Source organism: Lepisosteus platostomus, chromosome 27 (assembly GCF_059453375.1).
Source record: "Lepisosteus platostomus isolate fLepPlt1 chromosome 27, fLepPlt1.hap1, whole genome shotgun sequence".
Lineage (NCBI taxonomy): Eukaryota > Metazoa > Chordata > Actinopteri > Semionotiformes > Lepisosteidae > Lepisosteus > Lepisosteus platostomus.
The window spans coordinates 5,480,828-5,496,121 of NC_142637.1; the positions used below are offsets into that span (position 1 = coordinate 5,480,828).

The 15,294-nt window shown below is 43.1% G+C and overlaps 1 protein-coding gene and 1 non-coding gene across 5 annotated transcripts; both read right to left on the reverse strand.

Moving 5' to 3' along the window:
- Positions 1-1,380: 1,380 nt before the first annotated feature.
- safb (scaffold attachment factor B) lies at positions 1,381-15,286 on the reverse strand. 4 transcript variants are annotated; one of them, XM_088622380.1, is made up of 22 exons: positions 15,190-15,286; positions 14,336-14,493; positions 12,925-13,012; positions 12,462-12,526; positions 12,141-12,371; positions 11,723-11,794; positions 11,124-11,151; positions 9,743-10,205; positions 9,342-9,388; positions 7,688-7,800; positions 7,119-7,268; positions 6,856-6,956; positions 6,390-6,448; positions 5,948-6,030; positions 5,367-5,512; positions 4,438-4,734; positions 4,102-4,236; positions 3,045-3,087; positions 2,867-2,955; positions 2,309-2,364; positions 1,896-1,950; positions 1,381-1,781 (listed from the first exon to the last, which is right to left on the reverse strand). In XM_088622380.1, exons 2-22 carry the CDS (start codon positions 14,447-14,449, stop codon positions 1,664-1,666), a joined length of 2,553 nt encoding a protein of 850 aa, XP_088478506.1. In that variant the 5' UTR covers positions 14,450-14,493; positions 15,190-15,286; the 3' UTR covers positions 1,381-1,663. The 4 variants fall into 4 exon arrangements, with proteins under 4 accessions (XP_088478506.1, XP_088478507.1, XP_088478505.1 ...); XM_088622381.1 differs by having other exon boundaries at positions 15,208-15,283; XM_088622379.1 differs by lacking the exon at positions 15,190-15,286 and having other exon boundaries at positions 14,336-14,614.
- On the reverse strand, positions 5,114-5,250 carry LOC148639118 (small nucleolar RNA SNORA42/SNORA80 family). The gene has a single exon (XR_015930910.1). It is a non-coding gene; the product is annotated as a small nucleolar RNA SNORA42/SNORA80 family (small nucleolar RNA).
- Positions 15,287-15,294: the final 8 nt, after the last annotated feature.

Below are 15,294 nucleotides of genomic sequence, written 5' to 3' on the forward strand. Positions count from 1 at the left end.
TTATAATGTTTACTATGAATCGTGAGTGACGCATCTTACTCTTTATTTTATTTATGCTGACATCGCAAAATAAAACCAACGTGCAGGACCTTGTAATGCTCAAGTCTACAGAACATTTACGTCTTTCCGAAAAAGGTCTGTCTGTCCCTGCTCAGCAGGTGCACTCTCTCACAAAAGTCCAGGAAATGTCAGAGAACCTGATTCTATGCACACTGCGAACACTTAAAATCTGTTCGTATCTGATTTTCATTACTCATTTCACTACAGTATTAATGAGACATGCGGTATAGAATAGGTAGAACTTGATTAAAAATGACTTACCGGGATTATAATGGAACAGCACGACGTGCTACAAGGAAGTGATCGTGAAACTTTTAATAAGTAACCCTCTTTGACGGTATTTATAGTTTAGTAAGGCTTCGGAACGTTTTCGTCTGCAAGGACTGTGAAGTTCAATACCGACCTGCGTGCAATCATCATCTGGTCTGCCTCCCACGGCCCAGTCACCCCTGCTAAATTACGTCTCCGCACTGTAATACTGCAACTCAGTGTGTCATCATTCATTCCCTGCCGTCACAGCATTTTTGAATAATGTGAATGGAGTTTATTTGTATATTTTTCATTTTGCATATTTAAATCAGCAGCAGCTCCACTCCAGTAGGTCAAGTGGCATCGGCGAAAAGCAGCCCCGCTGTGTCAGCCCCGCGATACGCTGTACCGCCTGTCCGGGGTGAACCTGGTCTTGCAGCTGCTGCTAGCCAGTGCAGCAGTCACAGCGACCCTTCAATGGACGAAGGTAGAAAAGAGGTGGATGGTGTGTATTGCATATATTTTTAAAATAAAATTTAAAAAGACAGTGCAGGCAGCCATCACTGCAGCAGAAGTGGTGGCTCAGGGTCATAGATACTAAAGCAAACTACCATTTTGGATACTTCAAATTGTATAAATGTTTGCTGATGTTTTTTAGTCTGTTGAACTACATTTCATACTCCCTGTTGTTTCCACGGATTAATATTTCAGACAGTTTGAACTTTAAACATTTTTAAAATTAAAGTTACTTTTATATTTGGTCACACCCTACTTGCATTTTGGATAAAAATGTGGTTTGTGTGAGTTATGTTCAATGTTTATCATTGAGCTCTGCTGTATCTCTAGAAAAATGGCACTACGGTCCTTGAATTTCCAACCGAGAGTGAACTATGGGTCATGATTAAATTCAAAACAATTCCTATGAATAAGTAGTATCAATTTTCATTCACTGAAAAATTTTACAGAACAGTTCTCACCAGAGGTTGTGATTCGCAACCTTTAATAGAAGACATGAACTGCTTTTTTTTTTTAAAAAAAAAAAGCAAATGACAATCACAGCTTCACACTAACTCATTTTCAATTTCTTTACTTTTAAAACAAAAGGACATCTGGAATGACAACATCTTGAGATCAACATGATAACGAAATATTTAAAAACCGAAAGTACTAAAGATCTGAAATTTGTACATGGAAAAAAAGTAGAGAACCTCTGTGGCCAAAGGTGTTTGTTTTTTTAAAAAAGAACAATGACAAAGGAGAGTCACATCTGAATTCACAATGCTCCCAAAGCTATTTATATACGCAGTGGAATAAAAAAAATACAAAATTACATTCTAACATGCAATTACAAAGGCTAATAACGTCTTCCGAAAGCACCCCCTTGCATTCCACCACTCTGCATCATGGGGTTCTGTCGATTCAGTGCTCCCGAAAGGCCCTGGGACGTCCCGCCCTGCATGTATCCTCCACGGCTACCAATGGAGAACACAAAGACAAAATCAGCAAAGCCCGGAACAAAACACCACACCAGTCAAAGTAGCAGAAATAGGACTCGTTTCATCGAGTCCTGAATAAAAAGGGTTTACCTTGGCATTCCTCCCCTGCTCATGTGACCCTGGCCTTGCATCCCTCTATCTCCACCTGCAAGAAAGTTAGGGCAGCATGTTAAAAACAAAAATCAGACCTTATCCAAAAGATGCTCCCCTCAGGATTGTTTTTGATGTCCAACTCGCTTCAGTGAACCGGGCCTACGTTGAAAAGCCCGTCAATGGTTCGGAGTCACTTTGATCTGGCATGTCGTACACTATGACAGGACCATGGGAGAGCTCCAGCCATAAATCAAATCATGCCCCACACTGGTACAAAGACTTTGAACTCACTGCAGCTCTTTTAAGAGCTCATTGACGTGACACTCGTGATCTCGTCACATGCATCAATGTACAGGAACACAAGATGGTTCCAAAGAGCTTCAAATGGATGTCAGCTCTGATTATCTTACCCTGCCAGCCTCGATCTCCGTCCATTTTGCGCCCGTGGTCCCAATCTCGTCCATCCCTGCCAAAAAAAAAACCAAGACTTTTAAAATGCCATTCTGTTTCAACCTGCTTTTTTTAAAGTAAAGAAGTTGTTTCTATTCACCTAATATATTCACATTTGGTACTGAAAAAGATTCGAGTAACTGAAGCAAGTATTTAACAAGTTAAAAGTGAAAACAGTGGAAAGTTAACCCACTAAATGCCTTCAGTATCAACAGTGCAACGGGTACAACAGTACATTTAAAACTGAGACCTGCAGGCACTTTACCCAAAGTGTTGTGGGAGCAGAGAACAAGCTACTCAGCCATGATGTTAAAGCCAATACCTAGACCTCTTTCAATAAAGGGCTGGATAAGATTCTGGGATCAATAAGCTGCTAACTACCAAACAGAAGAACTACAAAAATCCTCCTCGTTCACAACTGCTCTAGTGCTGAAAGTTCATTAACAAAGTTTGACCTCTATAATCAAGGATCAGTTAAGGGCTTTTAGAGATAAAATGGATATTTCCAGGAATCTCACCTTGACGGATTCAATCCACGCTTGTCATAACCGCCAGCCCAGCTGTCCCGAGCATCTCGCCCATGCCGGTCGCTGCGATCGGAGAAGTGCTGTGCGGAGGGAGATTTAGATTTAACACCAACAATCACTTCTACCTCACCCAGATTTACAAAGTATTTTAACCGCTTAGCATATTTACCTGCCCATCTCGGTCTCCCATTATTCCTCGGGATCCATCTCGCCTGCAAAAGAAAGGTGTAAATTGTTCCGTTGAATTTTTAAATATCAAAAGAATACATTCTGCAGATCTTCCTAGTTATGACTAGCTGTGAAAAGTTTAAAAACTCAAATCTAATTTTATAATACCCCAGTCCTCAGGGGCCTGGAACCCAGCAAATTTTATAGGCCATTAAAAAAAAATACAAAAAATGTTAATTTGGTCTAATTTAGCATTGGGTGAGAAATATTTTGCATAAGATACCATCACCTTGCTCCAAATGTGAACTTTACAGATATGTTTAGTTCTAAAATTAGTAGTGTATGCATTGAAGAGGTCCGCAAACAGTTTGATCAGATTGCAGTGCCTCAGAAAATCTCAGAAAGAGACTCAAAATGTGATGTCTGAATCTGAACGCAGGAATGCAAGTTTAGGAGCTAATCTGAATATCGACTTCTTCCTTCTGGCAAATATTTTAGGGTTCCCAAATGTAAGTCAAACAGATACAAACATTCCTTTGTTCCACTATCCATTAAAGCTCTCAACACAAATGTCAAGGATAAACACAATTTTGACACTTACAACCCACTTGAGTGCAATATGTTTTTGTGATGTTATAAATGTTACATGTTGTTTTGTGTTATACTATACATGTGCAATAGAATGATGTGCAATGTTTTTATTATTTTTTGTAATAGCAAAATGTGCAATGTTTTTCTCTTTTTTTGCATTCTACTCTATTTAAATGTACAGGAGTGCTGGGTGTCCATCAAAAATTTCCCTCGGGGGACAAAAAAATCTTATCTTAATGGAAAATGCACGATTATGAAGTTTGGGAAAGCAGTCTCTAGATTCCGATTCTTATGAAATCTCAATAAAGACTTATGAAGACTTTTTTTGATATCCAGGTCAAGCAGAAGATAACCACAAATCTGATTTTGCACTGCTAAAATATTAACGCTCCAAGATCCCAAGAGCAAAATGCTGTTTCTCAAACAAAGGTCCACCGCGTTGGTCCTGCAACTTTCGCCCAGCTCACCTGTCCAGCAGGAGGTCGTCGTGGTACCTCCCACGATCCCGGTGGTCGAAATCCTGGTAGCGGTCCTGGCGCCCCAAGTCGGAGCGCCCGTACCGGTCATCGAGGGCTATCCTCTTCTCCATCCAGTCGTCTCTCCTGCAGGGAATTAATGCGCTTGAGCCCAACAACTCGACCCCCCCCATCCCTCCAGACGACAAGGGGTGGAGACAAAATGATACCAGGTCTTACATTGAGCACTAGATGGAAAAGTTCCATGTTACATTCTTGAGCAAGCGTATACAGGCCGGAGTTACTGTGGCACGGGCAGACGCCGCTCCAGCGGGGAGGAGCACGCACCTCCCGTCGATGTCGTAGGGCCTCTTGATCGGCCGGCGCTCCTGCTCGTAGCGCAGCTGCTCCTGCTGCCGCCGCAGCTCCTCCCTCTCCCGCTGGATGCGCTCCTGCTCCCGGCGCCGCTCGTACTCCACCCTCATGCGCTCGATCTCCAGGCTCTCCCGCTCCATGCGGTCCCTGTCCAGCCGCCGCTTCTCCAGCTCCAGCCAGCCCCGCTGCCGCATGAGCCGGTCCCGCTCCTCCTTCTCCCGGAAGAGCCGGATCCGCTCCCTCTCCCGGCGGCTGTCCCGCTCCCGCTCGCTGTAACCCCCCCCCACCCGGAAGAAACACACGGCTTAGCTCGGCAGCCCCCCGGGAGAATCCCGTTCCCCCCCGTTCTTTCCAGCTTTCTGAACACACTGCGGCACACCCCACCCCCGGAGGAAGGTGACAACTCCCAGAGCTTCACAATCTCACGTGAAGCATTTTCAGTCTGGCTTATTCAGGAACAGAAACCTGAGATCAGCTTTCATTTCGTTACTACTTCTTCAAATCCACGGAGTTTCAGAGTTGTGGCTTTAAAACAAACTAAAATTGAGCCTGGAAGTTACCGCATGGTGGCAAGGAACTTAATCCTGCATATTAGCCACTCCCAAAACAAGGCCTCACTGAAGAGCCTGCAGCCTTGAAAGGAGGAGTGGGGTGTCCTACTCACTTCAGTGAACAAAGCCTACAGAGGAAGGCCAGACAATGGTTCGGAGTAGCACGTATAATATAGCATGGGGTACACTATGGAAGGGTCATGTGGCAGACCCCACCATAAATCCATTGCCATGCAAAATTCCAGAAACGAGCACCCATTGTGCATGACACCCGCTGTGCAACACGCGGCCGCGCGGTTGGGAAGTCACACGCGGCGGCGCGCCCGGGACCAGGGTCCGACAGAGCCCTACCCGGAGTGCCGGCGCCTCTCCACCTCGCGGATCTCGCGCTCCCGCTGCCTCTGGCGCTCCCTCTCCCGCTGCTCCTTGATCTGGTCGAAAGACAGGATGTCCTTCTCCTCCCGGCTCTCGGACTTTCTATCCCGGCTCTTGGTGCTCTGAATCGGAGACAGGGGAAGCTGTGGTTTTATGCTCACTAGGGAGTTGAGACGGTAAAAAAAACTTGAGTTTTGCACAAAGGAAGGGAAGAAGAGGCCCACGGGCCTTGGAAGCACTTGATTATCTCTCAACTCGGCAAAGAGCAGGTCTGGATGATAGATTTCTTCCTATTGATTTATCAAGATCACAAGAGTACCAGGCCTCCTGGTGAAGCAGCTAAAAAAAGTGAAGTAGCACACGCAAATGTAGAACAGGACAACATGCTCAGCACCATTCTCAGTTTCCGATACACAGGAATATGAAACCACATGTTGATTTACCTGACAGCCTGTGCTACTCCTACATACATGTTACTAAAAGCCAGAAATGTCACCCCTTGGAGGAGGTCTCCCCTTAGTCTGACATGCCATGCAGTGATTTTGAAGGCTGCTTACTCGTTCTTTGCTTTTGGTCTTGACACTGATAACAGGCTCGCCCTTGGACTTGTCCATCACTACTGTCCTTTCTGTGCCACGCCCTGCAAGGAAGAAAGAATTTAAAGAGGTTAAGGACTCACCATGTATGTACATATAGATCATTCAACTTTTCTGTAAAAATGCCTTGTAGTATCCACATCAGTGGTCAAATGCAATGGTAGTTAGGCCAGACAATAGTTTTGAATACATCTTCAATATAGCATGGAGTATACAAAGACGAAATAATGGGACACTCCCCCTTCAAACCAAAGCCATGCAATTTTTTAAAGTACAATTTTAAACGCAAACTGTTAAATCAGAATTAGAAAGAAAATCTGAGTATTCTGAAACCCTGTGCCAAGCATGGCACCTAAGTGCAGAGCAAGACTCTTGCAGGATACTCTTTTCACTCAGAACTCACCTTTCCCATCTTTTCCTGCTTCACCTGACTCAGACTTATCTTCTTTGATAGCATCAGATCTGTGAAAACAAGATGTCAATGAAGAATTTAAGACTTTGTATGCGCCTAATGTAGCACTGGAACAGCTCCAACTGTATGGACCGGCTGCTGTAGTCTTAATTAAGCTACAGTACTTCTCTCTGATTGAAACCACTCTTTTGTATACATGTCACACTTATAAATGAAAATTTGTTCTCAGCTGGCTGTTCAGTTGAACGGTTAATTAAACTTTCATCTGCAAATATGCAGTATCTGAGATTTACATGGTTACCCAATACTCTACTCGCATATGGGACAAAATGAGGGCTACTGCACTCCCATATATGCGGGTTCTTCAGCTCTCAAGAGATTCACTCCATTGCGAGAAAAAAACATAGCCGATATGCTACAAAAACCTCCTCTTTGCAAGCCTGGTTTAGGTACTTACTTTTCAGATTTGGAATCTGTCGAGTGTCGCCTGTCGTTACTTCCGGACTTCTTTGCATCAGCTTTTTCGGCGGGTTTTTTTCCAGCAGGTTCATTTTTAGCCTGAAATCACAGCTCTGTTAAGAAACTGTGGAGGATCTAATTGGTAAATACAAGCATAAACTCAAGTCAGTTCCCAACCACACTGCGTCTTCAGACAGCAGCAGCCACTATAGGTTAACTGCAGTTCCACTAGGCCACTGGCACATGGCTCTAACTGCTCACCCTCTCCACAGAGATCATTCTTCCGTGCAGCTCCGTTCTGTGCAAATGACTGATGCACTTCGTAGCTTCATCCGTTGAGGACATTGTGACAAATCCATAGCAGCGGGCACCTGGGCTCCGGGCGTTTGTTACAACTTTAGCTCCCACCACCTACACAGAAAATAAATTAACATTTTATTTCCTGGTTATTATGGTTTATACCTGACACTCAGTTACATTTACATGGTCCCTAAAACGGTCACAAAATTCAAACCTGAATGCTGAAAACAACCATAAAGGCATACTACTTATCCATATACTCCATATCAGCAAATTCAGAACTATAAAGGGCAAAACTCCTGGAGAAAAATCACTGGCTTTCTGAAACAATGTGCTACCCTCTTCAGTGACATGACCTACGTGAGCAAGGTCACTCAATGGTTCGGAGTATGTTTTGCTGTCGCATGGAGTACACTATGAAAGGACAACATATCACATCCTTCCACAAATTCAAGGCCATGCAGCACCTTCGCAGTGCCTAGAATGCTGTTTATAATAAAATAACCGATAAAGTCACAAGAAACACTGACCTTGCCGTACTTGCTGAACAGATTCTTTAGGTCTGTCGCTCTAGTAGTGGATGACAGCCCACTAACCCACAGGTTTCTGCCGCTGGCGGCTGCGACGGTGCCACTAGCAGGGGCTTCACAAAAAATTGAAGGAAGTGGAACATGAAAACAATGGTATCTTTAAAAAGAAGTCCCCTTGCAAAACACTGCAGTTACCAAAGCACCACAGAGGATCTTTAGACATGACAAACACTGTGAAAAAGAACATACTGACAATCAGAGCTTGAACTGATTTAAGAATAGTTGACCTTCAGGTAGTTTAGCCATCCATGTTCTTACTAGGGCTGGGCAATATGTTTCAATAGAACACGCTTTAAAAGGAGTACAAAACTTGGATAGTAAGTTTTTACTGCCTGGAGTTAACTATTAGATTAATATAAACACAGTTGGTTAGCTATGGTGTTGTGCCTTTTAAGTATTTTAACTGAAGTAGTGTGTAATGTCCTTCCACTGCTGGCTTTTCTGGTCATAATGACTCAGGCAGCAGTGTATGCGTTATGGCTTTTCTTTTCACACTAGAGACTAGAACTGCTCGATACGGAGCGCATTCTCATACATGTTTCATCTTTAGATAATAGAAGAGGTTCTTTGTATTACTGCCTCTGGCTAAAATCGTCGCCAGCGGTTTGCAGATAATCGCTTTCTGCTCGTGGTCCTACTTTTTAAATCCGAACTATTTCCAAACAACAGACGAAGAACCCTTCTTTTCAACAATTATGTTGCTTGTTCCCGTCTCGCTAACGCTGCCTTTCTCCATGTATTTGTTTGCAGATGGGCACACCGAACACGTGCATTTGTTTTCACGAAAAAGGAGAAGAGGACGCCCGCGTGTTTCTATTGGCCGCAATGACCTCAGATGCGTCATAAACCGGACTTCTTAACCGCAGAAGATCAGTAATTCTGAACCTATCAGATTTCCAAATATCTGCAAGATGAACATTTTCAGAATTATACAACTGAAGCTAAAATACAGTGGAATTTTAAACTATGACGAGTCAACAGTACAAATTTCCAAACCCCTTTTTGCGACGATGCTGGCAGCGCAATCTATGTAAACATCAAAATCCATTCTCTACTGCTATAAATGGTATAGCCAAATCCATATCGTGGCACATATTTCTACCGGTATACTGGTTAAACCGCCCAACCCTACTTCTAACCATTCATGGGGAGCTTGAGCCTACCCCAGCAATTAATGGACACAGGGCAGGGGACACCCTGGATGGGATGCCAGTCCAACACAAGAACGAGACACTCACACCAGGGTCAATTTTCCTAGAAGCCAATTAACCTACCATTATCTTTGGACTTTGGAAGGAAACCAGAGCACCCGACAAAAACCCACGTGAACACGGAGAAAACAGACAAACTCCAAACAGATAGTACTTTAGTCCAGTCCAGAGTTTAACCCAGGACCCCAGTGCTGCAAGGCAGCAATGTTAACCCCTTTGCCACCATACCACCTTCTCATTGACACAAAAGGAAGATTACACGATCACCTATTAGGGGCTGTTTAAACAGATAAACCATAAGGAATAAAAGAAAACTCACTGATCAAATGCAAAAACAAGTGAATGGAATAAAATATTACATTAAGCTGTACACAAACACTTACCCTTTTCTTCCTGTGTCTCAGGCTTACCACCCTTTTCCTCATCAGAACTAGAGAGAAAAAATCACATATCAATATCCTGCCATTTGCAAACATGCCGTTCTCTTATACAACATACCTACCTTGCGTGCAAGATTTCAAAACGAAGTTTGAAAGCACACTGGCCAGTTTACATCATAGACAAGTTTCCAACATACTTCAAGATTTAGCAGCCTTTTAAACGGCCAAACAAATTTCCATTACACTACTTTAAGGTGGGGGGGACAAAAGTGTGTGTGGGGGGGGGTGTATTTAGAGGAAAAGATGCATGAACCACTTTTACCTCCTAACTGCACCAAACTGTTAACAAAAGGAGCCAATGTAACAAAGATAGCGATTGTTCTAGTAGACAGAAAACAACAAACCTCTTTTTCTGATCATCGCCCTCAACAGAAGAGGACTCTTTCGCTGCCGTCGATTCTGCAGCGTTCTCTTCAGTCTTCCTGGCTTCCTCCTCACCCTCCCCACCTTCTGCTTTTAACTCCTTTTCTGACTCAATAGCACTTTCAGTCGCTTCTGTGCCCTGCTCGCTTAAACTAGCATCATCTTTACACGCGTTTTCTGTGTCCATCTGTTCTTCTTTGACATTTTGCCCATTTCTGCCCTTCGCTTCGCTGTCCGTTTGCTTCGTTTCTGGCTTTTCCACGTCACTCGTGGGATCGTTCTCCAAATTGAGGGCATCCTCTGGTTTAACGGTGACAGACACAATGTCCTCCTCCAGGCCTTTTTGAGAGCCCTCGCTGGCAGAGGACTCTTGTGCGGATGGCTGTTCCAGCGCCTCTTCCTTAAGCGGTTCAGATTTACAAGACCCGGCTACTTTCTCATTTTCTACGGATTTAACAGGAATAGAATGGCACAGAGTTTAATTACTTCTGAAACACAGCAATCATAAACGTGGAACTGGCAAGGCTGCAACAGGACGTGAACCTTTCTTTATTATTTAACCAGAGACTGGAAAAAAAAGCCAAAGAGGCAGACAAAAAAAAATCCCTAAGCAACTAATTTTTTTTAAACTCTACTCAGATATCGACCATTCATTCACCTGATCCAAAGCAGAGACAAAGACTGAATTCTGAGGTGAAGAAAGCCACAAGACTGCCAAAGAGGTCCAGTTGAGCCGAAAGTCTTCATGCATGTCCGACGTTGTGATCTTTAAGTGTCCATGACGCAGTAAGGATTTTATTTTAATTAGGAAATTCAGAATTCCTTTGCAGTTGATTACCAAGTAGTTAAGAGTTCATTAAGGATAGCTCCAAGTTGTACACTAGAAAATGAGTCCTAAAATGGATCGCGGGGCGATTTTTTCTTTAACCGTTTCCAATGCTGGACTCCAATCTTCTCTTCTTGACTTCTGTCTTCATTTGTGGCAAGTGGCAACCTAAAAACACTGCACATCATCTGCAACGGCTAAGCGAAGACCTTATTCAAAACACTAAGCGTGCTGCTTAAATCACTGGCCCTGTGCTTTCACTAACCACCCTGACAACATCGATCTGTGTCAGCAGCGGAAAATGTGGACAACCCACTTGTAATCAATATCAAAAGCCAATGAATTAAGGTTAGCTAAATAATCAGTCTATGGGTTTTGGAACACAGAGCCAGTAACTCTCTTTGGGTTTCCAGTCTCTATTTGGGAACAACGTTTTAGCGCACGAACACCGACGTCAAGCATTTGCTTAATCAAGATTCACACACTGTGGGAAAAGACTGAGTTACTACATGTTATACTTTCTTTCTGAACAGTACCTGTTTCGTCCTTAATGTCTTCAGATTCCTATGGAAAAAAAGAGGAAACAATTGTGACTGTGAAGATCATTATAAACGAATGAACCAATTAATATATTTTAGCATATTTCAAGATACATGACAGATTTGATAAATGCTGAAATATTTAAATATATCCGCGGCATGTTGGGTAAGCGATTGAGACTCCATTGCCACTAGAGGCCGCTAAATGACCTCATATTATACTTCTGTTCACTAAAAGTGGGATTAAGCCATTAACTGAATGTGAAAGCAATGCCACATTTGCACATGGGTGTAAATTAGTTTAGTGTAAAAAAAGATCTCAATAGAAGCTGGTTTAGGGTTGTTAAGCCAGGTATTTCTACAGTAGATAATCCTACTGTAATTTGTTGTGCCAATGTGAGTTTTAATGTGCTCAGGACCCTTGAGTTACCTTGATTAAGCTGAGGTCTATGAAAGCATCTTTTATGTGTTACCTAACCTACATACCTCAAGATTCATGAGCAATCAGTATAACACTATGACAAATGACACAACTGTACAAAATTTCAATAAAAGCAAATTTAAAAACAAAAACTTAAAAGGAAGCTTTAACATACCTCTTTCGATTCAGCAGACTCAAGATCCTCCACGTTTGGAGCACAGTCACCTTCAGCCTCCATATTCTCATCCTAAAATTGCAGCAGATAAAACAAGTTAATATTTGCCAAATAAATGACAGCCATCTACACAGCAGATGGGAACTGCCTGAGTTTTACTAGTGACATGTCAAACGAGAAATTGAGGACATTTAGCCATATCCAAGGATTAGAAAATTCTAAAAAAGGGATTTCAGAAATAAAAATAGAGACATCATTAGGAAAAAAACTTTTCAAAGCTTATATGCAGTCTGTAAAAGCTCACAAAAACATGTTTTCTGAATTCTTAGTAAAGTATCAGCCCCTTTTTTCCCCCAGAGACATATTTATAGAATAAATGTGGCTGATGGCCTTTGAAAGAGAAAACAAGGCTCTTCACCTCTTCAGGCTTCTGATCGGATTCTGGGACAGGAGAATCTGAGCTGTCGTGGGCAAAGCTCTCCGGAATGCCTTCAGCATCTCCTTCATTGGAAAGTGAATCAAGAATTTCATCGGCATCGTACTCGTCACAGTCTGCTGGGATGCCATTATCGATCTCTGCCTCATCCAAGACACTCATGTCCATGATGTCCATCTCCTGGAGATTTTCCAAGTTTACTTCCGGGTCATCCTACACAAGATAAATGTTTTTTTTTTATTTTGAATTTAAATGTATGGTCACTCCATTTCTGTACAATCAAGGATGCATCACAACACTCACCTGCCCATCTCCCGAATCTTCTTCAATAGTGCTATCTTCAAGACCATCACTCTCCTGTCGTTTTCCTAAAGGAGGATGAAAGCAGAAGTAAACCAACCACCCACAAAGAACACAGATAGCTGAATTTCCAGGTGGAAAAAAATATTCTGTACATTTTAGCTGTGTTAAAACAAATCAACTTTAACATCTATGACCAAAGGTGCACAGTTTAGGCCAAAAAGCAAACCACCAAGTTAGCCAAGTACCATCTAGCCTAATGGACAGTGATAACACTTGACCTCCTCAAGAAAGTGTAGCAAGAAACTAGGCATATCTTATCCCTCAAGATCTGACCTACAATCACCCAAAAGGTGGGGGGTAAAAAATATATATTTCTTGGATTCGTAGCCAAGGTTCAAAACTCTCAAGAGGATCTTAAGGCAAGAATTTAAGGAATGGATTAAAAGAATTCCACCCAGTGTACCTTTGGGGGTCCTCTTCGGGGTCTTCTTGGGAGCTGCCTCAAGTGTGACAAGAATTTCGTCTGGGTTCCCTCCTTCCTCTTCAATTGCCTGTGGGGAAATTGAAAACATGTTAATGTTTACCAAAAACATTCTGAAGCAACACCTTGCACATCCAATGTGACCCAACACACCTTAAGGACCTAACATCAAATTGTGTAACTAATAAATAATTCCTTGAACCTGACAGTTCTATTAATTCCAGAGTATTTTACATATAGGAGGGGACGCACCTCATCTATCACTGGTGTACAGCCCCACCCAGGCGGCGTGCAGCAACCCCACTACACTACTGACTTGAGAAGTGAGAAACTCCTTTACGAACTGAATCAGGGTACTTTAGGAAGGTCAAGCTGTCCATGCCCAAAGCAGTACTGAGCCAGCACACTGGAGTAGCATCCTATCTCTTAAAAACAGTGCCACGGGACTTTGAATGATCAGGCAAACAGCACAGTCAAGATGACAGTTGAACATCTCATCTGAAGGCCTACATCAGGGAACTGGATCAGCATTTCTATTTCCAGGAAGAAGGACACCTAGCTGTAAGTCTGGGTGCGACACCGGTCTCGCATTCTGCTTTTGATCAGGCAAAATCTGGCTTATGTTCTAAAATTTCACCTTAAATAACCCCTATGACCGTACATTTACGTGGGAAAGTGTTAATAGAACATGCTATAAGTTATCCCATCTGCACTAAAATGTACTGCAGTAACCCGCATGGCTCCCTGAAGACATTGTAAATGAAACTGCGGCGGTCACGATCAAACCCAACTCCTTCTCGATCCCAGAAATATGTACTTCATTTAAAACCACACGGTTATAATCGTTCTTTAGAAAACAAATCAGCGGTGTTTTCCTGGTCTATTCACCACTGATGTAACGCGTATGTCAATACGATTTAGATCCACGAATTGCGTTAATATAGCCTATTAAGTAACAGCAATCAAAATCAAAGTACCAGGAGTTGCGCCAACATTGCGCACCAGGTCCTTAAGCGATTTTTAATTTCTCAATGACAGCTCTCGGTTTCTTTTATGGCAAAACAAAACCGTAAGATAAACCGAAATAATATCATTTCAGGGTAACACGCAGCCTCTCACATCGACAACAGCAATCTGTAATGTGTATTATACCATGTAACTAGAGCATTTTTAGCAACTGCCGAGACAAAAATAAATTACATAAGCATCTCGTGTTCAAAAACGGTGCACACTCCTACGCAAACTCAGGCAACTGATTAATAAGGCAATGCGGACTTTACTCGAAAATACCCTCTACCTATACAAGACGGAACTACATTTCCATGAAGGGTACGCCACAGAAACACTTCTCTTATCTGTTTAAATGCACGAACAAATCCGAGGCCTACAGCACCTTTTTGAGCCTTTCCGACAACATGCTCTTGTTGCCGCTGGTGTCCAGATTCCGTTTCTTCAGTTCAGCTTTCAGGTCGATCACTCGCAAATCCGACAGCTTGCGGACCCCCATGCCTTCCGGGATCTCGGTCGACACCGGGTCTGCGCCCGACAAACCTTCAGCCATCGCGTGCCCGTGAACACAAAGCAGAAAGAAAGAGCGGGTGAAATAAGCGAGACGCCCGAAAGGTAATGCTCGCTGGCTCGGTAGCGCACAAACAAAATGGCGTCTCCCCGCGGAGGAGGCGGGCCGTGGAGGAGGGAGAGCTGCGCATGCGCCTTCCGGCGAGAGCGCGCCGCCGGAGTCTGCGCACTGGCTCGAGGTTCCCGCGTTGTCATTAGGAAAAAAACGGCTACATGTCTAATTCTGCTTTAGAGTAAAACAGTGATTTCACGAGTAAGAGGTTCTGGATACTCTGATACTGTGGTAATACTGTGGCAAAAATACACTTTTCGCGCGTCTCACGACCATGGGATAGTGGTCTTCACACTCCCCACGAAAAGTGGGATAGAAAGGTATTGTCCTCACAATACTCGGTGATGCTCGGTGCACAGAAATTTACAATTAAAAAAAATCCATTTAATTTGGGGTTTCAACGTAAGGTTCCGTTTTTTAAAACCGTGTTCATACACAGATTTTATGCGGAAAATGTACTCGTTATGATATACAAAAGCAGATCAAGATTCAAAACTTCAGAACGTATTTGTTACCGGCAATTAAGGATTCCCACAAATAATATCTTCTGGAATAAATGAAAAGCCATGAAATGCCCCCCCTTAATGGTACCGACCCAACACATTTCATGAAATTACCGAGTGTTTTTTTTTCACCCGAAAGACCTGAAAGGAGTTCTCCGAAGTTTCTAGACGCCGACCGCGAATTCTTCTGGCTCACCAGCGCCTTTCAGTGTCAGCGGG

Bases quoted from the DNA above. Each gene is read 5' to 3' on its own strand.
- safb (XM_088622379.1), bottom strand. From the start codon at position 14,503: ATGGCTGAAGGTTTGTCGGGCGCAGACCCGGTGTCGACCGAGATCCCG. The intron at 9,389-9,742 runs GTTTGTTGTTTT...TTTTCTCTCTAG, and splicing joins GGCGATGATCAGAAAAAGAG to TTCTGATGAGGAAAAGGGTG. The intron at 6,957-7,118 runs GTGAGCAGTTAG...CTGTGATTTCAG, and splicing joins GAATGATCTCTGTGGAGAGG to GCTAAAAATGAACCTGCTGG.